We start from the raw sequence: 27503 nt of genomic DNA on the forward strand, positions 1-27503 counted from the left end.
CAAGGACAGGACAAGGCACAGGCCTCTCAACTCAGTGTTGAACTCTTTCACATACAGTATTCGGGGTGTTTGAAAAGGGCCCTTGCACACCTCCTGGTTGTGGAAGTGCAGTTGCATGACAGATTGGTCAGGGAAATTAGGGGGGAAGGCAGCAGGACTGGAGTTCCGTTCCCCACTGGAGGGTAGGTGACTTTTGAAGCCCTCTTGCGTCTTGCTTTGTCTTGTCTCCAAGTCTGGTCCTGACGTTGTTTCTTCTTCAAAGCTTAGTGTTAGCCTGATGGCTTTCTTTTCCTTTGCCAGGCGAGCTAGTTGCTTTGTCACTCGTTCAGATGTTATCTTCCCTGCCTGGCAGTCTATTAGTTACAATTCAGGCAAATGAGACAAGGAGAAGCGAAGACCGACATCTCTGAAGGTCGTGCCTTGGATGAGACAAACCCTGGGCAGTTCTTTTCTAGTCACTGTTGTTAGTGCTCAGATCCACCGTGCAATGGTTCAGAGGGTGCACAAGCTGGGAAAATTTGGGAAAGATACTGTGGTGCCTTTGTCTGGAAAGGGCCAGAATCATTGCCTAATATTAGTTATGAAATTACTTGTGTAATCCCCTAGACTTTGTCTTCCCTCTCTGACCCTAGGACCCCAAAGAACCATGTGATAGAGGAAGGAGACAGAGTAGGTGTAAGTATGACCAAGCAAATATATTGATCATGTGCGTCGAATGAGTGAATTACCAGGGGGCAGATGGCTGTCTCGGTTTCTCCTGAAAGGCAGTGTAGGGAAGAGCATCATTCCCTGGGATAGAAGAGCAGTTAGCTGTGGCTGAAGGCTGCACCTTCTGCAGCTGCTCTGGGCTTCCCTTTCTGTCTCCATTCATCCCTTCCACGAACCTGTGCCTCAGCCCGTTCTCTGCTGGATTCTGTGCTGAGAAATGATGACACAAAGATGAGGGCAGATGTTTCCTGCTTTCAAGGAGTGTGTGTGCTTGGTGGAGCTGCAGCCTGCAGGCCAGGATATAGATAGACATGAGTGTGGCACAAAGGGGGAAGTGTGTCATCCCACTTGGAGAAAGTGACCGGAGAAAGGCTGGCCAGGAGAAAGGTGAGCGCCCAAGAATGGAGGCCACGCTTCTCCACTAGTCTGCAAAAGCAGGAGGCAGCAACTCAGTTCTAGCCAAGAAATGGTTTTCCATGGCTTTCTCCTGCTTCATGTTAGCTTCGTGGCTGTTTCCTTCTTCTTAGTTCTTCCATTCAGAGGTTAAGTGGAAATGAAATTCGTTTATTTGGCTTCTGCCCAAGGAAAAGCGAGGGAAGTAAACTGGCAAATTAAAGAGTTACAAAATACAGGGCAACCTTTTTTTAATTGCAGTTATTTTAAAGTTGTTATTTATTTTATGGGTGTGAGTGTTTGGCTGCACAGATGCATGTGCACTGCAGGCAGACCCTATGTCCCTGGGGGCCGGATGAGGGGTCAGATCCCCTGACACTGGAGTTAACTATGAGTCATCACGTGAGTGCTGAGAACCAAATCTGAATTATTCGAAGAGCAAGTGCAGTAACTGTTGGGCCATCTTCCACCCCAATTGCAAGGATTTTAAAATACATTTGCTTAGTCTAAAATTATCTTCTAATCTCCTAGGTTCTTGAAATTTTTCAGTGATGGCAATATTAATGAAATGAGTTGAGAAAAAGTTCTTCTTACACTACTCTCCCCATTTCCCAGGTACAATACTGCTAATTTGATGTGTGTCCTTCTGAGTTTGAAATTTATGCGACTATCTATAATTACAATATTTTAAAGCAAAAATGAAGTTATTTCACTGAGAGTGTAAATCATAGTCTCTGTAACTTGTTTCTCCCTTCTCCTCTTCAACTCTGTTTGTAGAACATGAACAGTTAACAACAGTTTTCAAAGGGGAGGCTTTTTAATTTCCCCGTGCAGAAAAAAGGCTCCAGTGATAAGTAGATATTTCTTTGAGTACAAAGAAGAGTGGAAGAGGTCCACACTCAGCTTTGAGGACGGTCCTCTGCTTTCTACACTTTTCCCAGTCATGCTTTCTGAGTCGTCAGCTTTTGCACGTCCGGATATATTTATCCCTTGTAACTAAACCTCACTTCTTTTTCTTAATATTTACAATAAGTTTTGTGTGAATGCACATGCATGTGAACATACATGCAAAGAATAATGGCTCCCTTTTGTATGTACAGTTGAGGCATCCCTAGAGTGGATGTTACCTGGTGTGCTTGCTTCTTCTTAGTCTCGGTCATTTCCCTCTCTGGACTAACATCATCCTCCTACTGAGTCTTCTGTCACCTCTGCATCTGGCTTCTGCTTATTTATTCATTTATCACATAGCTACTGTCTTAGTTAATTTTTCTGTTGCTGTGAGAAAATACACTGGCCAAAGCAACTTAAGGGAGAAAGGGTTTATTTTGGCTCGCAGATTAAGGGTATGGTCCATCATAGAGGGGAAGTCATGGCAGAAGGAGCTTGGGACAGCTGTCACATTCCGTTCACGATCAGGAAGCAGAGAGAGATTATTGTGGTCAGCTGGCTTTCTCCTTTGTGTTTAATCTGGCACCCTGGATGGAGCTACACACAATAGGCAAGTCTTCCCACCTCGTTCAGCCCAATTGAGATATTTGTCTTCGTTAGGGTTTCTATTGCTGTGATGAGACACCATGACCACAGCAACTCTTATAAAGAAAGACATTTTATTGGGGCTGGCTTGTAGTTTTAGAGGTTTAGTCTATTATCATCATGGTTGGAAGCATTGTGATGCTCAGGCAGACATGATGCTGGAGAAGGAGCCAAGAATTCTATATCTGGATCAGAGGAAGCAGAAAGAGCGAGAAAGCCCAAAGACTTGGTCATTTGAAACTCTAAAGTCCCCCCTCAGTGACACATTTCCTCCACCAAGGCCATACTACTCCAACAACAGGTTTGGTTTGGTTTTTACAGTTTCAACTTTAGACAGACTGGGTCACCTGGGAAGAAGGGGACCTCAACTCTAAAAATACTTTCATCGGGTTTGCCTCTCGGGGCTGAGACATTGCCTGGCTTCCAGGGACTGATGTGACCGGGACAGCAAGAAACAATGGTAGACACGAGGACTCAAGGACACAGAAGGCTGGGACCTCTGAAGGAAAAACCACACAGCATGTTTAGTATATACAGTTGGACAGGAAGACAGGGTTATGGCATCCAGCTGAATAAGGGTAGGAGCAATCTCTTCAGGGGAGCAATCTTCAGGTTGTAAACATCCAGGGTGGGTCCTGGAGAGAAAGCTGTGGTGGACATTCTCTGCACACACTGTCAGCCTCCACACCTGGACCAGATGTGCTTAGTCATCCTTTGAGCCTCATGCTGTGGGGGAAGACTTTGCATTTGTGCATGGACCCGAGGCTATGGTCCTTGGCATGACCACGCCAATGACGTGTTCACTCAGGCCTTTATATGCTCAGGGCTTCCTTTACTCTCCACAGGTAGACAAGTCCATTGGGGCATTTTTTTCTTTCATGATTGGTAGGGAAAGGTCTGGTTCACTGTACCCTGGGGCAAGTGGTCTTGAGAACCCTAAGAAAGAGTAGCTGAATATGAGCCTGGAGCCGAAGCCAATGAATGGCACGCCTCCATGACCCCTGCTTCAGGTCCTTCTTCCAGGCTGCTGGTCTGGAGTTCTTTCCCTGACTTTCCTCTGATGGATTGTAAGCTGTAAGATGAGAGACTCCTTCCCACAAGTTGGTTTTGTTAGTGTTTAATCAAAGCAACAGAAACAAACTAGATCACTCCCCATGTTCCTTAGTTCACTTTCCTGACGGAAAGAATCTGATGAGCCCAGTGGACTTCAGGTCTTCGGTAGATTGCTGAATGTTCCGTAATTCAGTGCCCTTTGTTCAGGCAGATAGGACTGGAGAAGGGTGGAGGACTTGGACACTGTGACTCTTCCCATCCCTGATCTGTTCAGCATCTTCTAGAAGGATTTCCAGGTTTTACTATGCATTTGTATCATCTCCCACAGGGACTGCAGTGATTTATTTGCATGCATTAAATATTCAGTGGATATCAATATAGTCAACACTTATTCCCATGGTATTAGGCACTCTGTGGGCAGAGAGCAAGAATGACAGCTGAAGATATGGCTCAGTGGTTAGGAATACTGCTCTTACAGAGAACTCTAGTTCAGCTCCCAGAACCCTCATCAGATGGCCTGTATTGCCTGTGTTCCAGCACACACACACGCACACGCACGCACACATACACACACACACACACACACACACAGAGAGAGAGAGAGAGAGAGAGAGAGAGAGAGAGAGAGAGAGAGAAGTTAAAAAAGAAAACATGGATTTTTTTTTTAAAAATAAGTTCCATGTCACTGCTCTACGCTTACGGGATATCTATTTCTGTCGGGACTCAGTGGAGTATTCTAATGTCACCTTCTGCTACCCCTGCTCTACACGGCTGGCTCTTGCTGACCATTGCTGCTCCCTTGGTGGTTTTCTGTCTGAAGTGTCACCAACATCTCTCCCTCATCTTAGTCATCCTTTATCTTCCCTTTCCTTTCCCATGGCCCAAAGACAACGTTGTCTCCTGCTATAGCTTTATTGTATCATGTAGTTTACACCTTTGGCCCTTGCTCTCTGATGTTCTTTATAGGCTTGTTTCTCTATTGGACTCTGAACACTTTCAGAACGGACAGCCCTGTTGCTCATCATCACCCCATAAAACCAAGAACGATGATCATCATGCAGCGTCAAGTAAATTTTATGCTTCACAGATGGATATGCATTTTACACATTGTGTGTGATTTTTAGGCAACATACAGAGTTCCGAATGTGGAAATCCTGATAACAGGTTTCTAGTGATATCATGGCAGTTTGAAGAACAGTGTAAATTTGTGTTGCACACCCATCAGCATTCAATAATGAATGGAGATAATATCAGGTGGGATCCAGGTTAGGAAGCTGATAAATTGAATCCCTTTCTCAGAACTTTGAAGAATTATAAAGAGTCGTTTTGAAGATGAAGACTTAGGAATTTGAATACCTCTCTGATGAATTTACTTGTATGTAAAAACGGGACTGAAAGCATAGATGTAATATTGTAAATGAGAGCTATTCTTTTCAACTTTAGAATTGCATTATTCTAATGGTTCTAACTAATAAGGGTTAACTATTATATAGATGGTATGTCAAAATCACCTACAAACATTACATTAAAAAAGCATACAAAAAATCCTCGGTTTTTGCCAGTGTTCCTTGCTTGAGAGCTCTTCTAACTTCTAATAAGAGATGTGTAAATACATTTGATCATCACTCCACAGTGGTTCTGTTTCTTTAAGAGACTGTGGTTGTTAAGTCAAAAGATCATTGAAGCATATGAGGGTCAATAAAAGAATAAAACCACTGGTTAGCGATTCAAGTACAAGGAACTTGATCCCAGTGTGTGTTCGTGTGCTGCTCAGAGTCAACAGAGGAGTGCCAGAGCCTTGGCTGCTTGCTGCTGCTCTTCAGGATGGTTTCTGGCAGAAAAATTAAGCTGGCTTTTTTTGAGCTTCTTGAGTTTGCTGCCTTCTCCGTTCCTACCCTTGTGATAATGGAACAGTTTGCTGCTGCGTATCAGAAAACAAGGAACGAAGCTGAAAGAACGCACTATTGGCTCATTGTTTCCTGCTCCATTGCCTATGTGGCTGCAGTGAGTCTCTTGATCTGGGTTCCGATAAAAGTTATCTTATTCAAGAAGCGGCATCTTTACAAAAACATTGTAGGATGGTAAGTAAGAGAGCTCATTAGCAGGGAGTCCCGCCATGTTTTTAATCCATGAATGTGATGTGTATGTGTGTGCTAAGCATATGAATTTAGAGCTAATGTGTGCTAGATTAATGATGACTCGCATTCACTGTCTTTAAATGTATTGATGTTGTGGTATCTTTTATATTTTCTATATACAAATATTGATGTTATGCTATTGCTACATTTTCTATGATCTTTTCTTTTCTGAATAACAAATTGCAAGATATGTTGATTTGAATGTTGCCAATACTTCCCAGCACATTGAACCGTACAAAGTCTCCAGAGTTGCCCTACAGACATCATGATCAGATGATTAGCAGACAGAATTTCACTTTTGTGTCAAACTGAAAGTAACATCTTCTTCTAAGAGTTTACATAGTACTTCGTGGGTCTAAGGCACAATTTGGCCGATCATTAACTGAGATGTTTTAGGAGCTTGATTTCTAAGATTAAAAAATAAATAAAAGAATGCTTAAAGTGTTGGTAAGCCATATTAACCCTTGCAGGGAGAGAATATGTCTGTGGTAATACAGAAGTACCTTAGATAAAGAGTTGATGTTGTTAGGTTCAGTGGCATATGCCTATACCCAGCGGTCAGGAGGCTGAGATAGCACAATCCAAGGTTCTAGGTCAGGGTGGGCTACATAACAAGGCCAGACTCTCAAGAGCAAGAAAAGTGAACACAACAGCAACAACAAAGTCGCCTTACTCTGCATTAACTGTCAGCTTTGACTGGTGAGCTTGAGAGCAATCCCTGTTCTTATGGCATTTTTCCTTGTAGGTCTTCAGATCTGGTTCTCACTTGTCTGGGACTTCTTTATTTCCTCTGATGAATTAAATTCTCTTTGTTACTTTGTTGCTGATCCTTGACTTTACAGGTGGGCAGTGTAGAGAGAATTTGAAAAAGGGAGAGCTGAGCGCTGTGATATAATTTCAGGCAGCAATGTAAAAAAGCCTTCCATGCAGTGCCAGAGTGATCTTTGGAAGGATGCTGACACGGAGAGCTGAGTTAACCCAGGGCCTCTTAGGTACTGACACTGGATGTGGCTCCCTGAACCTTGCCAGGGCACTTTCTGTTCCCTAAGGCAAAGGCTTCTCAGACCTAAATCATTTTGTGGTTGGCATCGCTTTTGTCAGTGGAAGGCAGAGACTTTCCAACCCTAGCTGAGGTTCACAAATGGAAAGTCTTAGAGGTGGACCATATACCCCAGTTTCCTCAAACTGTCCAAGACTGTTAAAGGATTTTGAGGCCATGGTGGCAATTCCCAATGACGGCGAGAGTGAAGTAGGACAGTAACCCACTGCAGGGCCTCTGTCCCCAAGGCTCTTGGCTTTGATGGCTTGCTTGGACCTTGATCATTTCTCTAGCACCTTATGCTCTTAATGTCATTCAGATGCCCAACTTTCACATATAATGTATTATCAATATGATGAGTATTAAGCTCTAATTGCTTTTTCACAGATCCTGTGTGTTGAGGGTGTTATACATAGATTTTTATTTCTTAATTCTGTGCCACCTCATACAAGTATTTTGCCTCAAAAGGTAGATATTTTTAATAAGTGTATCAGTATTCCCAAAAGGAAACTGATACTCAGAAGAACTTAGCAACTTTCCCAAAGCCAGTCTAGTAAGTGATAGAACTGAATATTAGACATTGGCCTATCGCAGTCCATGCCTGATATTCCAACCACTATTGTAGACTATCTCTGATGAACTTGGGTCTCTAGGGCAATTGAGATTGAGGAGAAGTCTTTTGCTCCTAGTGTTCAATGCATGTTGTATTCTCACCCTTTTTGCTGTCTGCTCCAACTTCATGGTACACGTCTGTCCTGAGTAGTCCATACATCAAAGGGTCTTGGTTTGTTGCCACAACTTCATCTCTCAGTGATCTCTTCTGGGGAATCCTTTCCCTGCCTTTAGTTTCTATATGTGGGTGAGGCTGGCCCCAGGTGCTGTAAATGGCTTTACATAGATATCAGTCTATCTGTAATTTCGGTGAACTCTGCAACTATTTCCTCATGGGCTCATTCATGCACCCTATCTAGTGGTGACCTCTTAGGGCCATTAAAGAGAAGAAACAGCTCATGAAAGAAACTTGTAGGCATTTTATATGCTCAGCAAAGCTAAATTTAGACTTTATGGCAACTCAGTGAAGTTGGGTGCTGCTGTCCTCATGTTCTAGCTGGAGAAATAGAAACTTAAAGCGATAGCTTTGTTAAGAGATACAGCTGCCTTGAAGTGGGTCTGGGATCTGCAAGCCCAGAGTTGTCAAATTCTGTGCAAGTCCTTCTGTTTTCAGAATTTTATTTTCTTTCTTCCTTTTGATTTTGAAGGCCAACCATGGTTTACTTAAATGGCATTAGAATATATTTCTCCAAAAGATGTACATTTCCTTAGTACTCATAACATGATTTCCAAAGATATTTTGTCATTTGAACACATGAGAGGCAGCATAGTGATACCATTATAACCTCAAAGTTGTTTTTGTATTTATACACGTGCCATCATATACAGGACATTAAACCTTAGTTTCTACGTGAAGATAGCTTTAAGAAAGAAGATAGTTTTAGCCAGGTGTGGGTGTTGCATGCCTTTAATCCCAGCACTTGGGAGGCAGAGGCAGGTGGATCTCGGAGAGTTCAAGACCAGCCTGGTCTATAACAGCTAGTTCCAAGACAGGCTCCAAAGCTACTCAGGCTCAAAAAAAAAAGTTTTAAAAAACAGTAGAGGGGATCACAAACATTATTGTTTTAATTTATTCTTTATTGTGTAATGTAGGACCCAGTCAAAGCTCAATAGAGGTCTGAGTCTCAGTAGTTTTCCCTAAGACAATACCTGGTTGCAAGAAAGACCATAAACTGAGACTACCCGGGCACCACCCAGGAACAGACCATCCAAAGGAAATTCCTAACGTTCCAACCATTGTAGATAGCCTCACCTGCCAGCACACGCCCATCGCTTTTCAGCAGGACACCAGTAGACAAATTCTAGCCAATCAGGATTGAACCCATCCCCCCAAGCTCTGCTAATGTAATCTTTCTGTTTCTTGTCTTTAAATAGTGCTCTCTAGAAGGGTGGGGTACCTCTTCTTGCTGCTGTGCTGACTAGGTCCCTGCCAGCTGGCTTGCAATTATGTGCACGATAATAAACCTTGCTTTTGCATATAGGTGAGTCAGTCTCCCTGGTGGTCTTTTGGGGTCCCCACAGACTGGGCACAACAATTGTTGAGTAACTAGGTAGATAGTTGTTCATATAAAGTTTCACAGATCCTTAAATTCATAGGTTTGATATTGATGAGACTATTTGAGAAAATCCCCCAAAGGCCCACATGAACCCTATAAAACTGGTCATCAGAGAGAGGGACCAGAGCATTGATAAGAATCTGTCCAAAGGACATGGGTAAGAAAGAGCAGACATGGACTCAAATCTCAGCTTTGACATTGTCTTATGTGAGTTATTTATATTCTCTGAGCTTTAATTTTCTCAAGAACCAAACAGGGACACTATTAGTTTCCATATGGGGGATTAAAAAAAAAAAAAAAGACAAAAAAAAAAAAAACAACGTAAGATTGTGTATCTAAAATTGCTATTCCGGTGCCTCGGAGCACTATGGACATCAGTGTTAGTGACTCCCCTGAACTGGTTAATTCCATTTAAACTGCGAACTTGTTTAATCCATAGAGTAATCATGAGAAATGGACAACGTTATGATAAAACTGAAGCAAAGTAGATGCTGTCTGTGGTACTCCTAGAATCTGAGGAATTTTGTTTGTCGGATCTTTTTTTGTCATTTGAGCATAAGAACCCGTATAGTGATACTCTTAAAAGCAACTTTTGCATTTACACAAGTGCTTGGAGTTTCTCTTTCTCTGTGACCCACTGGACGATGCTCTGAGTTGACCAGGTGGCTATAAATCTTTTATAAAGAGGAAGTGAGTCATAGAGCTGAGGACTTACACTAAGTCAACAGCAGAGACTGAACTTTCACTTGTGCAAAACACTTCCTCATTCTTTCAGAATCATTGTTCCTTTCTTCACTGCCTATTGTCATTCATGTGGATTAGGGAGAAGCTGGGTGGAATAGAGAAAAGCCTGTAAGTAAATACTCAAGTGTGTCTGCCAGTCGATAAGAGAGATCTTATCCTGGGTGGATCAGAAGGCTCACCAGGGACAGGACAGCTCTGGAGGATGTGTGGAAATTCCCAGATTGCCTAAGGGTCCAGAGCTGTGTTTCAGGGATTCTTCCTACTCTTCTTCACAAGAGGATTCTTTCAGACTATGATGTATCAGGAGTCTGCGGGCCTGCAAAGTTTCAAAGGCCATACTTTGAATGACATTTTAGTTTGCTGTGATTTTGCTGTCGCTTTTTTAGGTAACAGGAATGGTAATGGTGGTAGGTGTCATCATAGTTAAACAGGAACCAACACTTGATCACTTGCTAGATGCCATGTGCACTTCCAGACATCTTATCTACATCTGTTCAGTCAACTCCCTAAACTTGATACTTAACAAGCATAGCTCCCCTCTTATAAATGAGGAAATTGAGTCATAGAAATTAACAGGTCACACAAACAAGAGGTGTAAGAATAGCCCTTGGATGACTGTCTGCAGAGTCCGCTGGTAAGACACACAGCACCTGTAGCTTCTGTACTGTACTGCACAGACTGGCTAACCTGCAGGGAATGCAGCCCACTGTTTTCAGTGGGGTATCAGCAACCATTGTGCTGTTATTATTGTTGTTGTTATTGTTTATGATTATGATGGTGCTTTTAAGGTAGGACCTCATGTAGCACAGAAGCACTTCAAATTTGGTGTGTAGCTGAATTCTTGAACCTCTTGCCTCCACCTCCCAATTGCTTGGATCATAGGAATTCACACCCACTCCCAGTTTTGTGCAGTGCTGGGGATCCAAACCGAGATCTTTTTCACACTAGACATGCAGCCTGCCAACAGAGCTGCGTCAACACTTTCATACCAGTACTGGTGCTTTAGAGTAATTTTCTTTACCAGTGCTCCCATGCGGCTGTCACTTTCCTCTCTAGGAAGAATCAGTGACTTTATCATTCGGGTCTGTATTTCCTTCTTTTCTCTATCCCATAAGTCAGCAAGAGTCATTCTTTTGGCCTTTACCCGCCACCATAGTCCAGCGTTTCTTCTCCTGTGAACCAGCTCCGTGTTCCCTGTGACTGTTTATCTCACCCCAGTTGGACTTTCATTTCCAGTCCCACCAAGGATTTGATTTCCTGGCATGATTATATATTCAGATGCAGTCTCAGGCCCCTGTCCTGAGTTTGTTTAAGGAAACACAAAGAACATTTTGTTAATTATGGCTAGGGTTCTAAAGTCTGTTCATCCCTCAGCCTTGCCAAGTCCTTTTTAATATCACAGTGCAGTCATGTGTGTTTAAAGATGGAACACCTTCTGAGAAATGGGTTTCTTGATGCTTCAAGAAGTAAGTATTTGAGTCCTCTACACATACTGTGTACTGTTGAGGTTATTTTTATTTATTTGGAGTACTGAGGATCAAACCCAAGGCCTTCTGCATGCTAGACTGGCTAGTCTTCTATCACCGAGCTACACCCCAGTTTATTATTTGCTTTTTATACTTGAGGCCTAGAATTCATTGTATCCCTGCATCCATCTCCAAAGTGCTAGAATTAGAGGTATGTACCACTATGTCAAGATAAAGAAAGTTTTTTTTTAAAATTGAAATATTTAAGTCTATTTTATTTTAAATTCTCACATAATAATGATGCCCATTTTGGAGGCACACTGAGGCATTTCAATACATGTATTTGATGTATAAAGAGCAGGTTAGGGTAACTAGCATATATATGTATATGTCTTTAGATGTCTTCAACTTTGCACTGGAAATACTCATTTTCTCTTGTATTTGAAATACTTAGCTAATGTGTTAACTGTGCCATCCTATTTTTATTTTTCCCATCAATCTGCACCTCTGTACCCCTTCACCATCCTTGCTCCATAAATTCCACCTCTGCACTCCTCCTACCATGCCTAGAAACTTGTTTAATAAGTAGCAGTACTATATAAAACAACAATAAAAGTTTTGGATAGTAAATGCAGAGACTACTACCATGCTTATCATCATTTTGATATTATATGCTGCACAGATTGTATGTGACCTACTTTATGATTGGCAGCACAATACATATAGTATACATCACCATAAATGTGTGAGTAAATTCTTGTTCTAGGACTATAATCTGGCTATGACCTCACCAGGTGAGAGGAGTTTTTTCACTCCATTGTCATCTTTTGAGATTACTGTAATATATGTCACACATTGTCTGCATCCTCACTTTGTGGCCTGTGGCTGCATTCCTCTTGAAGAAGGGTTTCTGAACATCAGCTTTGCCCCTTAAAAATCAACTTGGTGGCTGGAAGAAATCTGAGAACTCAGTGTCTAGGCTGTTTCTTACCTCCCCCAACTCTTTAAAACAGGGAACTTAGTATGTTCTATGGTTCTCTAATTATCAGGATTGTCTTCAGTCCTGGTATTTATCAGACAAAGCCTGCCACCATGTAGCACCCCTCCTGATTCACTTTTAAGACTTTGCCTCTCTTTATATATCAGTGGGCTTGGCCATGACCAGGAAAGCTGCCATTGTTCCTCAACACCTCCTCTCTATGTTCCTTAAACTTATTATCCATTGCCAAAAACACAAGCTGCCATTTCTGTGATTTTATCTCCAGGGCAACTTTTATAGGCATACTGTATCTATCTGTCCCAACATTTTTCAGACACAGCAAGGTCATTGTCACCCACTGTCCTCAGATGTGGCCCTAGCTAGCCAAATTCAGTTTGCCGAATCCCTACAGTCCTTCCTGCTCCATAGTTCCTAAGCTTTGTGCAGTTTTGGAAGTCTTCTTTGGATGCTGGCTGGCTTTCTAATGACTGGATATCATATCTTGATATACTTTTGATGAAAATGCTGACTTCAACCATCGGTTCAATACCATTGACTTCATATGTAGTCATACCACTAGCTTTATAACTAAGAGTCTAGTCAATTGAAACTTCTAGAAGATTTGCTTCAAGGTAGAGACTTCTAAAAGACTAACTTCACAACAACTACAACATATATTCAGAGGACCTAATGTAGACTCACGTAGGATCTGTCATTGTCAATTCAATCTTTGTGAGCCCTTTGAGCCCTGCTTAATTGATTTCTATGGGTCACATTCTTGTGGTGTCTTTTACCCCTCTGGATTCTACAATCCTTCCTCCCCCCTTTTTGATTGGGAGACCTTTAATGACTGCCTTTATTTCCTTAGGGGTATAGGTCAATTTATGTTGTTTATCTGATCTTTGCTAAGTGGTATCTATGAAGAAAATTATCCATTTCTTTTAGATTTTCCAATTTTATGGAGTACAAACTTTTAATGTATCACCTCATGATTCTTTGGATTTTATCAGTGTTTGTTGTTATGTCCCCCTTTTCATTTCTGATTTTGTTAATTTGGAGATCTCTCTCATCTTTTAGTTAGTTTAGATGAGGGTTTGACCATCTTGTTGATTTCCTCAAAATATCAACTGTTTTATTGATTCTTTGTATTGTTTTATTTGTTTCTATTTCAGTTTGACTAACTGCTGTCTACTCTTGGGTGTGCTTCTTTTATTCTAGAGTTTTCAGGTGTGCTATTAAGTTGCTAGTATGAAATCTCTGTAGTTTCCCTATGAAGGCACTTAGTGTTGTGAACTTTCCTCTTAGCGCTGCTTTCATTATGTCCCGTATGTTTGGGTGTGCTGTGAATTCATTTTCATTGAATCCTAGGAAGTCTTTAATGTCTTTCTTTATTTCTGTCTTTACCCAGCAGTCATTCAGTAGAGAGTTGTTTACTTTTCGTGAGTTTGTAGACTTTCTGTTGTTTCTGAAATCCAACTTCAGTCTGTGGTGATCTGATAGGATGCAGGGGTTTATTTCAGTTTTCTTGTATGTGGTGAGACTTGCTTCATAATGGATTATGTGGTCACTTTTGGGGAAAGCTTCATAAGATGCTGAGGAGAAGATGTGTTCTTTTGTGTTTTGGTGAAATGTTCTGTGGGTGTCTGTTAGGTTCATTTGGTTTATAATGTCTGTTAGCTCCAGTATTTCTCTGTTTGGTTTTTGTCTGGATGACTTGTCTGTTGGTAAGAGTTGGATATAGAACTCTCCCACTATCAATGTGTGTGGGGTTGATATATAATTTAAGCTTTAATAACATTTCTTTTGCAAATGTGAGTACCTTTATTTGGGGGCATAGATATTAAGAACTAAAGCATCATCTCAGTGGATTTTTCCTTTGATGAATATGAAATATCCTTCCCCATCTTTTGATTAACTTTGGTTTGAAGTCTATTTTGTTAGATATTAGAATAGCTACACCAGTTTGCTTCTTAGGTCTATTTGCTTAGAAAAGCTTTTCCCAACCCTTTTCTCTGAGGTATTGTCTATCTTTATTTTGAGGTGTGTTTCTTACACGCAGCAGAAGGATGGATCCTGTTTTCACATCCACTCTGTTAGTCTATGTCTTTTTATTAGAGAATTGAGACCATTGATAATGAAGGATTTAAATGACAAAGGATAATAGCTGTTATTTTTTTGGTGGTGGTAGTGGTAGTATGTGAGTATGTGTGTGTGCATGTGTGTGTGTGTGGTTTCCCTTTGGGTTTCACTGGTGTTTTCATGGGTGGAGTTAATCTCCTTGGGTTGGAATTTTCTTTCTAGTATTTTCTGCAGGGCTGGATTTGTAGATAGATATTGTGTAAATTTGATTTTATTATGGAATATCTTGTTTTCTCAATCTATGGTGACAGAAAATTTTGCTGGGTACAGTAGCCTGGGCATGCAACTGAGGTTTCTGCAGCCTGTAGGACATTTGTGCAGATTTGTCTGGCTTTTAGAGTTTCTGTTTACAAGTTGGGTATAATTCTAATAGGTCTGCTTTTATGTTACTTGCTTTTTTCCCCTTGCAACTTTTAATATTCTTTCTTTTGTTCTGTATCTTTAGTGTTTTGATTATTATGTGGAGAGGGGACTTCTTTTTTGGTCTAGTCTATTTGGTTTCTGTAGTTAGGGTTTCTATTGCTGTGAAGAGACAACATGACCACAGAAACTCTTATAAAAACATTTAATTGGGATGACTCATTTACAGTTTCAAAGGTTTAGTTCATTATTGTCATGGCAGGACATGTTGATGTGCAGGCAGACATGATGCTGGAGGAGCTGAGAGTTACATCTTCATCTGCAGGCAGCAGAAGGAGAGATTGCTATACTAGGCATGGCTTGAGCATATATAAGACCCCAAACCCTGTCCCCACAGTGACACAATTCCTCCAACAAGGCCACACTTCTTAATAGTGCTACTTTCTATGGCCAAGCATTCACGCTCATGAGTTCATGGGGTCCATAATTATTCAAACCACCACAAGTATGCTTCTTTTACCTTTATAGGTATTTCCTTCTTTAGGTTAAGATAACTTTCTTCTATGAGTTTGTTGAAGATATTTTCTGTGCCTTTGAGTTTGGATTCTTCTCCTTCTTCTATTCCTATTACTTTTAGGGTTGGTCTTTTCATAGTATCCCAGATTTCCTAGATGTTTTGTGTCAGGGAATTTTTATATTTAACATTTTCTTTGACTGGTGAATCTATTTCTTCTATTGTATCTTCGATGCCTGAGATCCTCTCTTTTATCTCTTGTACTCTGCTGGTGCTTTTCTCTGCAGTTCCTGTTTAGTTACCTAGATTTTCCTTTTCTAGAATTCCCTCAGTCTGTGTTTTCTTTATAGTTTGTGCTTCCATTTTCAGGTATTGAACAGTTTTATTAGTATCCTCCAACTGTTCATTTTTTCTTGACTTTTCTTAAAGAATTTATTTCTTCCATTTTCTTGATCATCTTTTCCTTGATTTCTTTAAGTAATTTATTCATTTCTTTTTTAAGGATCTCTATCAGCTTCATAAAGTTGGTTTTACTGTCTTTTTCTGTGCTTCCACTGTGTTGGAATATTCGGGACTTGCTATAGTAGGATACCTCAGCTCTGGATATTGTTTATTATGTTCTTATGCTGGCATCTACACATCTGGGTTTGGAGTGATTATAGGTCTAGGTGCTGAATTCTAGGTTTATTTTTGTTGGTTAGGTGTTTTTGGTTCCTTGGTTTCTGTTTCTTCTCTGGTCTTCTGGCCTGTGTGGCCTGAGGTTAAGCAGGGGGTCTCTGCCTGAGTTGCAGAATGGTATATGTCAATGAGAAGCGGGAAGAGGATCCCGGGATTGTGTTTGCGGCGGGGAAGCACTGAGAGTGTAGAGGAGATCTATAGGCAGCCATTCTACCTGGACTTCTGGTGGCTAGTATGGCCTATGGTGCAACAGGGAGTTTCTGCCTGAGTTGGGGCCTGGGATATGGTGACAAGGAGGGAGGGGCTTAGGGATAGTGTGGGGGAGCATTGAGAGAGTGGGGGAGGACTGTGGGAAGCCCACCTGGTCTTCTGGCAGGCATGACCTGAGAGAGTGGGGAGGTCAGCAGGCGACTGGCCTACCTGCCAGTAGTTCACTCGCATTCCTATTGGATATAACTATACCTGTTTAATGACTTCTCTATTCAGTGACACCTTTAACATCTGGATAGTGTCACTCAGAGTTGACTGTATCTTGTGATGTCTGCAAGGAAGTAACTTCCTTAACTCCCGCCAAGTTACATAAAATGTCTTAAACTAAATGATGTTACCAGAAATTCTTCAGGTTCACAATAATCTAACAGTCTCCTCTTCTGGCTTAAGCAAATGAGAGGTTTACATACATAATGATAAATTCAGCTATCTGAACTTCTTTGTAATTCCCACTTCTCATTAGTGCAATCTTCTTCTAAATAAACATTTACAGATTAGCCATTGGCTGCCTGGCAGGCTTGTTCCCAAACTGACATCAGGAGTCTAATGACCATATCCCAGGATTAGCCTCACATTCAAGACTGTCTACCCTCTAACCTCCACACACCTCTCCAAACTATCTCATTACACAAATGCTTCATTCAGTTCTTGCTCATTACAAGCAACTACGTCTCTCACCACATTGGATACTGCATCCTTTCTCAAAGATTTGGGCTCTACTCTAGAAATTGCACATTTATGCAGGGAAAATAATGATATAACTCTGGCAGTTATATGTGTGTATTTGTGGTATACATTTGTGTTGCAAGGAGAGGTGGCTTGTTATTTGTCCTGGTTGCCCAGCCAGTTTATACCTGAAATAACCACACAAAAATTGTATTAATTAAATCACTGCTTGGCCCATTAGCTCTAGTTTCTTATTGGCTAATTCTTACGTCTTAATTTAACCCATTTCTATTAATCTGTGTATCGCCACATGACTGTGGCTTACCAGCAAGATTCTAACCAGCATCCATCTCAGGCAGAATATCCATGGCGTTCCTGTGACTCTGCTCTCTTCCTCCCAGCATTCAGTTTTGTTTTCTCCACCTACCTAAGTTCCACCCTATCAACTAAGCCAAGGCAGTTCCTTTATTCATTAACCAATGAAAGCAACACACAAACAGAAGAACCTCCTATATCATATATGTGTGCATGTGTGAAGCCCAGAGGTTGATGCCAGGTGTCTTTTTCTATTGGTGTCTAATTTTTTTCTTGTTAGATAGAATTTCTCACTAAACCAGGATCTTGCTATTTTGGCCTTGAATGGCCCTAGGATCCTTTGTCTGTTTCTGCCTCCCTGGTGCTGAGCCTCACAGGAACACTGCAGTGCCTGGCTCCTTTACACCTGCACAGCAAGCGCTTTCTAGTTCCTTCCCCACCCTCTTCAAAAATTATTCTTTATACCCCACCCTGTCTTGCTCCGTCATGGTGCCTTGCATTCAGCAGGTTTTCAGGTTTGGATGTGTGTGGCCACAGAGTAGAGAGAAAGCTCACAGTATAGAGTTTGAGCTGGACTTGGAAAGATGAGGGTAGAAGACATCCCCACAGGTAAGGGCATATAATGCACTGACAGGGAAAGAAGCATGCTTGTTTTAAGGGGTGGGAGGGGATCAATGTGTTTTGAAGGGAACTAGCAGAAAGAAAGAGCCAGGTAGCATCACGGTCATTGGGAATAGGAGATTTGCAGTCAGTACATCTTGGATTAGAACTCAGCTTTAACATCCTAGGGGATGACAAGGAGTAAATTAATTAAACCTTCAGAATCAGCTTCATCGTCAGTGGGAGGCTTTGTGTGGCATCTGAGTGTCGGAAACACCATGTTTCACCACAGTGTTTGGCATTCAGTAGCAACTTAGAAGAAGGTACAGGAGTGTTCTGTTTGACGGCATTAGGAGCAGATTCAAGGGAGCCTCTGGCAGGAAACTTTGACTTAGGGAAAAGAAAATCTTACAAGTTTCTGAGCAGAGAGTCATTTCCCAAGTAATTATCTGACCTCTGCCCCACCAAGCTTCCTCCATGAGTAATCTCAGGGCAAGAAATTGCTGCACAAACAGGAAGTTTTAACCCATTGTGGCTGAGTTTGTCTTCTAATCATGGGCTCAATTCCTGGGAGAGTCTTCTCATTGTCCATTCAGCGATAGTGGCTGTTGATGTCACGGAGCATGCGCTTTTCCAGCATGCACCTGTCGCTGTGCTCACAAGTTTTTCTTCCCTCCATGCTGTATGTAGAATAGTGGTATCGTGTTAGTTTAAACATAAGGAGACATTCAAAGATTCGCTGGTATCTCTAGCCGAAATTCTCTTATTCTGCAATGTTCTAGAATTGCTAGAGCAAAGTGTTTAAGCTTGCTGATATAGCAGAATTTGCTGTCTCAAAGTTTCAGAGACTTAGGATTCTGCAGCCGAACCATTAGCAAGGCTGTTCCTTCTGAAGAGTCAAAGAGGAGTGTTTCCCATGCCCCCTGGGAAGTGTAGAGTGGGGACCAGCCATCTTGCCACTCTCCAATCTTGATTTCCATGTTCACATGGCATTTTCCTGATCTTTCCTCTCTTAGAAGTCCTTTCATGCTTGTCTGCTTTCAGAAATGTCCCCGTAATATTGACTTATAATCCATCCTGATACGCTATTTTAACTTAGTTACTTTAGAAAAACATTATTTTCAAATAGCTTATTTTTTTGAGGGACTAAAAAAAGAATAGGGATTCAGTAATAACTGGGGTAAAAACTTAACCCCACAGCATCCCATCCTCTGAACCCCCAAACTTCATATTGTTTTCTTGCGGAAAATGCATTCATTCTAGTATCTCAGAAATTCTTACTCATTCCAGTATTAATTCTGCAGTCAAGAGCTCCTCTAAACATCATCTCAAAGTGCCCCAACTCACCATCTATGAACAAGGCTTAGACATACGGTCCTGGGCCAAAATTCCTTTCTATCAGGAATCCATGAGAAACAGATGAAAAGTGGGCTACAGGGCCCAGAGAGATGTACAAAGAACGCTTGGTTCTCTTTTGGGAAACTTAAGTCCAGTTTCCAGCATTTAGCTTCAGGGGATCTGATGGCCTCTTCTGGCTTTTTCAGGCACCTGCACAAATACATACACACACATTCATAGATTAAAAAAAATACAAATCTTTAAAAAGTAAATACAAATCTTTAAAAAGTAAATTGCTTCCAATGGTGGGACAGTAGACATTATCATTCTTTGACAGATAAATAGGGAAGGGGAAAGCAATGATTTCCAATAAAGATCAAGCCTAGAAAAAAAAATCCCATTCAGTTCGAAGTCTTGAGGATGATTTTCTGTTGCTGGATGCTCTGCTCTCTGGATCTACCTTCTAGGCCCAGCTATGCTGACTCCTGGTTGGTGGCCTCTGCTTTCTGAATGTATATAGAAACCTCAGCTTGTTCAGTCTCTGATCCGTCAGAGCCACTCCTCCCTCTAGGGACATGTTTGGAGCCAAACAGCTCTACCAGCTCATTTCTTCTGTAGAGTCTCAGAAGCCCGAGAGCCAGTGTCCCCACCGTCTTCCGCCCAATGGTTTCTGCTGATGTGGTGGACTGAACTCACAGCCACAATCCTGATGGTCTCTTCTGAACATGTAACCCGCGCCCCCGCCATATGGCTGGGGTAAGAATTTTCTACATAGTAAAGTTTTAGTGTCCTTCTCACACTTCTTTCTTCAATTTATTTAATTATTTATTCAATTTATTGTTCTTCAGCTACATTTTTTTTTTTTACCACAAGCAAGAGGGAGGAGACAGACTACACCTTCAGTTCTCTGCCGAGTGATGTACTCCGTGCTGTGTCTGGTTCACTGCTTGCTCGTTGTTGAGGTTTGAGTCTGGGAGGTTCCCACAGGCTCATAGCACATGGTTCCCAACTGTGAGGGTCTTAGGAGATAGGGGTCTGGCTGCTGGAAGGAGGTGACTAGAGGTCTGAAGGGCAGACCTGCCCGGGTTCCACTCTAGGGCTTTCTGCTTCTTGTCCGTGGCCGTGTGAGAACTCTACCACGCCCTACTTCCATGAGCTACAGCGTGCTTTGTGCATTACGATGGTCTCTACCTCACACATCAGAAGGACCTTGCCGGTCAAATGTCTAGCAGCCATCTGTTCACAAAAGCACCTCTGGCACGTCTATTTTCTGAGATGATACATTTTTTTTTCCTGAGCCTTCCTCTGCCTTTTCTGAGCTGTTCAGAATCTCCCATCCGTCTACGTTTCCACCACCAACCCCTCCACGGTGTTCTGGGCTTTTCTGATGCACAACTCCCAAGATCCCCACCACTCACTTCCAGAGACATGCCTGCTTTTTCGGATATTTCAACAGCATCTCCGCCCCCCCCCCCCATGGCATAGCTCTGTTTCTTTCCCTGCTTGCTAGAACAGAGTGCCCTCAGCCACATGATATATGCAACACAAGGTTACTGTTCATTGGACTAGAGTCCAGGAGCCGGAGACAAGGTGTCAGCTGGATTAGTGCTGGGTTATGTGAGGGACCTTTATTACTGACCTTTGTCCTAGCCTCTGCTGGGTTTAGGTAGTCCATGGCACTCCTTGGTTAATATGGAAATCACCAAAGATTTTTGCTTTTACTGCCAGATGGCATCCTTCCAATGTTTCCGTGTCTTTTTTTTTCTATGCTAGCCTGTAATATAGATTATATTAAGTTAGGGCCCACCCAAATGATCTTATGTTAATGGGATCATTCTGTATAAAAATTGATTTCAAAATAAGGTTGTGTTCCAAGGTACTGGGGAGTTGGAATTTCAGTGTGTCTTTTAGGTAAGTACGTTATTTAATTCATGTTCCTTACTAATAAATTATAAGCAGGACCTAGCAATATGTGAGCATTTTAAAGAAACATAAATAGGGGTTGGTGTTTACATATTAGCAATCCCATTAGTTTATATGTAGCAGATATTTTGCAACACCATACCAAACTAATGGAATAGGTAATCAATAAATATCTTGTAATTGAAAGCTCGCTAATATAAATGTTGGCAACACCCTATAACACTATGACCAGGAACCACAACTTACCACGCAGTAGGTGCAGCAGATACTTTAGAATCTGGTCCGAAATAGTGACTACATTGCTATTATAAGTGATTACAGTTCCTATCAGGCTTTAAGTACTCCACAGCTGGGGAAATGCATCAGTAGGGAGGTACGTGCATTAAAAATCTGGGAGAACTCGAATAATTGTATGTAATTCTGTAAGAAGGTTGGAGGCCTATGGGATTATTTTAAAAAGAGTTATAGATAATTTCAATTTAATTTGTTATGAAAGTCTGTATTTTATTTTACTCATTTAGATTTTATCCCAAGAGGATACCTCAGGATTCACTAGATTCTCAGCTGGTTTATATACGTAAAATGATTCAGAAACTGTATCCTAGGTGCTGGAAACAAAGAATAAGCTATTTAAGTTCAGTTAAGTGATATGAAGGAAAAGGAAAAGGGAAAGCAATAAAAACAGAAGAAAAGCTGGGTGGTGGTGGCACACGCCTTTAATCCCAGCACCCAAGGAGGCAGAGGCAGGATCTTTGGAGTGCAAAGCCAGCCTGGTCTATAGAGCTAGTTCGAGGACTGCCAGAGATGCACAGAAAAATCCTGTCTTGGGAAAAAAATAAAACAAAGTAAAACAACACAAAAACAAAAACACCACTGCCACCATCACCACCAAAAAACAGAAGAAAACCAACAGGATTTCAAGTTGTCATAAGGGTCAATCAAGTACACAAATCATGTACAGAAGGAATGTAGGAAAATGGCCAAATGAAGAAATAGGTGACAGTGTGGTACCAGACTCTACCGAAGTGGGTTTGGTAGAGCGCCCCCAGCAGGAAGAACAGACGATAGTGTGCAACTCTGGTCAGACTGAGGAGAAGTCCACATGGAGAGGTCCTGAGATAACCAGAAAGCTAGAATGGCTGGAGATAAGTAGGGGGAAGGCAGATCGTTTCAAAGGCAGAAAAAAGGAGATCAAAGAGAAAGGATTTCTTGAAGAAGGGCTTGGGTGAGAAGACTCCATTGTATTCCAATTGCATCGTGCATCCATTAGCGATATCTGTGATTGTAGTAAAATATACATAGCATAAAATTTATGACCTTCACCATTTTGTGTACTGCCCAGAGGTATTAAATGCATTTGTGTTGCTGGGCTACCATCACTGTCAACCATCTGTCCATAAACCTTTCTGATCTTTCAAGACTGAATCTTTGTCCCCATTAAATACAAATTCCCCACCCCTGCCCCTAGCCTCCTATCTTTGGAGATATAGTGACAAAATGAGTTTTACATTTTAAATGTGATCTCAGGGATGAGATGGAGAAGGGTGGCAGCATGAGAAACTGGGTTCGAATCCCCAGCATTCATAGAAAAAGCTTGGTATGGATTCCTATGTGTATCATAACTCCAGCATTGTGGGGGCTGAGACAGGCGGTACAGAGAAATCACGGGGCTCAGAGTCTAGCTGAAACGGTGAAGTTCAGGTTCAGCAAGAGTCTCTGTCTCAAGGTATAAGGCAGAGATCAGTAGAGGAAGACACTCTGGTTTCAGGAACGGGAAACTCTATCAGGAAATCCTGTTAGAGAAGCACAGATGGGAGACGATGGTGAATGGACTGTATGAGCAGAGGGTGGGTAGGCCTTGGATTGCAGCAGGAAGTCAGAGAGGATGGGGTGATGTGTTAGCGTGGTGTGGGGAAGGACTCTTCTCGTCTTTCAGACGCATTTAGTCTGAACCGCCTCTGTAACATTCAGGTAGGGATGCCAGTTGGTACACTATGTATTGAGTGTCTTGGGAAAGTAGGTTAATAATTAAAAACATGAGAATGAGGGTAGTAATCGGGGGAGATTATTTAGGGAAAAGCTCAGGAATATCCTCTGTACATTATCCTTTTTCAGAGGTCAGGTTATAAGGACGAGAACCCCGTGTATGCTTAGCCATGGTCTCTTAGGTAGCCTCATGTTGCAGGAATGTAGTTTTGGTCTGAGACAGAAAGAGTAGCCACCAACTTCCTTCTCTATATTTTACTTTACTAAAAAGAACAAAATGACTAGTTTCTGATGTGCCAGCTTTAAATCCCATTGTACTTAGCATTCGCCATATGCACTGGGTGTGGCTTACAGAGGGATGCTGTCTCCTTTGTTAGTTATGCCTGTGTCTAAGATAGAGAGGCTTGGCAGAAGTAAGGAAAACAACTCAAAACTATTCAATAGCTCTTACATTGTGGGGCACTTTATATGAACAGAGTTAATTTAAAATGTTCAGGGAAAGAGGGGATAAATGTTTTATTGTAACAACAACAACAAAAAAAAAGATTTGCTAGGCTGGCACCATGACTCACATGGCTAACATGTTTATTGCCCAAGCATAAGGACTTGAATTCAGTTCTCTAGAACCTTTATAAAGGGGCAGACTCTGCTTTTATGGGAGTTAGGAGACAGGGACAGGAGACTCTCCAGAAACTCATGGGCTGGATCACCACACCCAGTGTTAAAATAACCATAAACCCTACCTCAAACAAGGTGGAGGTGAGGCCAATACCCAAGCTATCCTCTGACTTCCAGACACCTGCTGCACTGTATATATGTTTGCACACCCCAAATCTCTGACTATCTTTTGTCTTGTTTATTAATTCAAGATAGTAAGCATTCATTGAGTCTTCCCTGTCATAAAACACAGTGTGATATTTATTTTATGTCTCAATCACTAGTTTACTATTTGGGCTATTTGGAAATCTCTCATCCCTCTGTTGGAGAAGAGAAAGCTGTTCTTTATTTTCTGCACACATTACTTTTTGCCATATTCAAACATTTGGGAAATGGAAATAGGGAAGCAGTGAGCTTCTTAGGAAAAAAACATAGATGAATGAAAGAGGAACTCTGAAGTCAGCGACATATAACAGGAACTGTCAATGTGCTGTTATTGCTGTTGCTTATTTTTTCTCCTTTGCTAGGAGACCTGTTCTGATGATGTGTGTGGTGCTCACCACTCTTCCCAGCTTCAGCTTTTCCATAGCAGCCACCGAGGTATGCAATTTTCATTTCTTCTACTGCGGGATGTTGTGGTCTTAAAATGCCGTGGTTTTGATTCTCAAGAGAGTAGTATGCCCAAAACATTTTCCAAAGTTTATTCCAATCCAATCTTCTTCCAAATTGAAATATATGTACATATATGTGTAATCCTTATTGTAAGATAATTTATACCTCTGTGATTTGAGGGATAGTTTGGCATTTTAAAACACATATTACTTCTGTACTTACATATATGACATAAGAGTATTTTTCAAAGTTGCAAAGAATAAAAAACTCAAGCAATCTACTGTCTTATACAATTATCTTTGGTAAGTTACCCACTGATAAATATTTTACACATGTTAATTATGCTGATAGTCTTTTGTTTCAATAAACCAGAGCTCCAATAGGTTTCCCGGAGACAACCACACCTTAGGACAGGATGATTGGAAGCAAACAGCCTCACTTTCAACAGAAGTCAGCAAAGGCCTTACCAATGATGTCATTCACTTGCAAGGTGTTGGGAAAGAGGACAGCATCATCAGCTTGCGGGAGGGAGCTACGGAGGCTTTCCCAGAAGTTCTAATTTCAGTTCATAAAATGATGGCATATCTGGGATATGGTAGCTGTTTTTTGTTATATACTAAGTGGTCTCATTCATTTTAGAGTTACCTCTCCTCTTTTTATTACATTTCCATTAAAGTGCTTGAAGCATAAGTGTATAGTATCAATGGAATGTCACAAAACAGATCCTTGTGCCAACACCACTCAGGTCAAGAAATGCAGCTTGAGCAGCTGCAGCCCCACAGGCTCTGTCTCCTTTTTCTCCCTCCCTCCCTCCCTCCCTCCCTCCCTCCCTCCCTCCCTCCCTCCCTCCCTCACAAGATTACTTTGACCATGACTTCTATAACAGAGCCATTTACCTATATTTTGAATTTTCTGTTAGGAGAATTCAAATTATAACCACATTTATTATGGTTATAATTTATGATTATAGTGTATGTCTTCTATCTTATTCAAAAGAATGATGTGAAGGCCATTCATACTTTTATGTCTAGCTATAGGTTTACATATTTTCATTGCTATAAGACTCAAGTATTTCATCTTAAAAGCTATCGCAATTTATTTATTTATTTATGGTGTTGGGATTGAACCTTTGGTGCTAAGTACATCCAAGGTTGACCAGCCTAGCCCAATACTGCAGTTTACACTTTAGTTATACAGTTCCATTACGTTGTTGCTGCTGCTGCTATAGTGAGGATTGAACCTGGGGGCAGGACGTAGAAGGCAAGCTTCTAGCACTGAACTGCGTTCTCAGTTCTATCAGTGCTGTTCTCTTTTAAAAAATGATTTATTATTATTAATACATGCCAGTCACAGTTTTCCCTTCCTCTTCTCCTCCCAGTCCCTAATCCCTATCCCCACTCTGTCCCCCATCTACTTGTCCTTCATTTCTCTTTAGAAAAGGGCAGGCTTCCCATGGATATCAATCAAACATGGCATATCAAGTTGTAGTAAGACTAAGCACCTCCTCCATTATTAACTGAATAAGGTGACCCAGTATGAGGAATAGAGGCTCAAAAGCTAGTAAAAGAGTCAGAGACAGCTGCTGCTCACTCTTAGGAGTTCCACAAAAAGACCAAGTCACACAACTGCAACATAGGTGCAGAGGGCCTAGGTCAGTCCCATGCAACTCCCTGGTTGTCAATTCAGTCTCTGTGAGCCCCTATAAGACCAGGTTAGTTGATTCTGGGGGTTTTCTTGTGGTGTTCATAACTCCTCTGGCTCATACAGTCTTCCCTCTCCATCTTCCATAGTATTTTTTGATCTCTGCCTAATGTTTGGTTGTGGGTGGCAGCATCTGTTTCCACCAGTTGCTGGATGAAGCCTCTCTAATGACAATGGGACTAGGCATCAATCTATGGGTATAACAGAACATCACTAGGCATAATTCCATTGATTTTTTTTCTAGTTATGTTTGGTTCTATCGTAGGATGGGCTATCCAGCCTTTGGATACTGACCTATCTGGCAGTGTCAGGGTCAGGTTCTCTAGTGGCATAGGTCTCAGGCTAGACCACAATTTCTGCTCCTTTTTACCCAAGCTCATCTTATAGGTAGAACAAATTGTAGGTTGATGTTTTTGTGGCTGGATTGGTGTTCCGATCCCTCCACAGAATTCTTGCCTGGCCACAGGAGATGAGCAGTTTAGGCTATGCATCCCCTATTGCTAGAAGTCTGCTACCCAAGCAGTTCCACTAAATCAGGAAATAGACAAGGCTGTCTGCTCTCTCCACGTCTACTCTGTAATGAGGAGTGTCGGGCCACTACTTGCCTCCCAGCTCCCGGCCACTGGCTAGCTTTACCCAAAATAATTACACGGAAACCTTATTCTTTTAAAACCACTTGGCCCATTAGTTCCATCCTCTTACTGGCTAACTCTCACATCTTGATTAACCCATTTCTTTTAAAATGTAGGTACCATAAATATGTTCACCCTGGAACTCGCCTTTACACTTTTACTGATGTCTTTTGATAAGAAGCTTTTTGCTTTGAAACAGTCTGCTTTATCAGCTTCTTTCATCTGTGTAAAATGCTTCTGGTGAAAGAATTAAGATTTCAGAATCTAAACTACAAAGTCCTAAAGATCTTATCATGAACTTATCTCATCTTTTAGAAAATATATTTCTTCTCTTTCTTTTAGATTCACAGTCTGACTTTAATGGTTGTTTGTTATGTTGTATAGGGGTGGGTCAAGTTTTTTTTTTCTATCGAGTAGAGAACCATGCTTTAAAAACTCCTTTGTCTGCTTCAACAGAGTTCTCTTTGTTATAAGCCAGGTGTCCATGTGTTTGACCTGTCCCTAAGCATCTAGTGTCGCCACTTTGCCTAGCTGTTTGTTCTGTGCTAACTCACACCTCACGACTTATTCTATAGCTTTATAAATGTTCTACAGAGCCAGAGGAGCGAATTGATATTGAAATATCCAAGACAAGTTGACTAACATTGGTCACAAAGGTATCTTTGTTTTGTTTCTGAGAGAAAACTTCCAATGTTTCACCAAGAATATGATGCACCCAGGCTTGTTTTGCTGTATTGTTTATAGATACCATAAGCAGATGCAGAAGAAAGCTTAGCTGAGCTTACCTGGTAATTTCAGGGCTCTCTTTAGAAGTAGACTTGGAAGGAGTGGTCTATTTCATCTTTACAGAGAAAACACACCCATCCATAGACACACACACACTTACATACA

The 27503-nt window shown here is 41.4% G+C and overlaps 1 protein-coding gene across 2 annotated transcripts in view; it reads left to right on the forward strand.

The window, feature by feature from the left end:
* Window positions 1-5448: 5448 nt before the first annotated feature.
* Tmem236 (transmembrane protein 236) overlaps window positions 5449-27503 on the forward strand; it is a 50619-nt gene continuing 28564 nt past the window's right edge. For both annotated transcript variants that reach the window (XR_012910419.1, XM_075970533.1), the window contains exons 1-2: window positions 5449-5768; window positions 24195-24267. Coding sequence is in view for 1 of the 2 variants with exons in the window: in XM_075970533.1 (XP_075826648.1) it covers window positions 5512-5768; window positions 24195-24267 (330 nt within the window). In the remaining variant the exon portion in view is untranslated. The remainder of the gene's footprint in view (window positions 5769-24194; window positions 24268-27503) is intronic.

This window comes from Microtus pennsylvanicus, chromosome 4 (assembly GCF_037038515.1).
Source record: "Microtus pennsylvanicus isolate mMicPen1 chromosome 4, mMicPen1.hap1, whole genome shotgun sequence".
NCBI classification, from domain to species: domain Eukaryota; kingdom Metazoa; phylum Chordata; class Mammalia; order Rodentia; family Cricetidae; genus Microtus; species Microtus pennsylvanicus.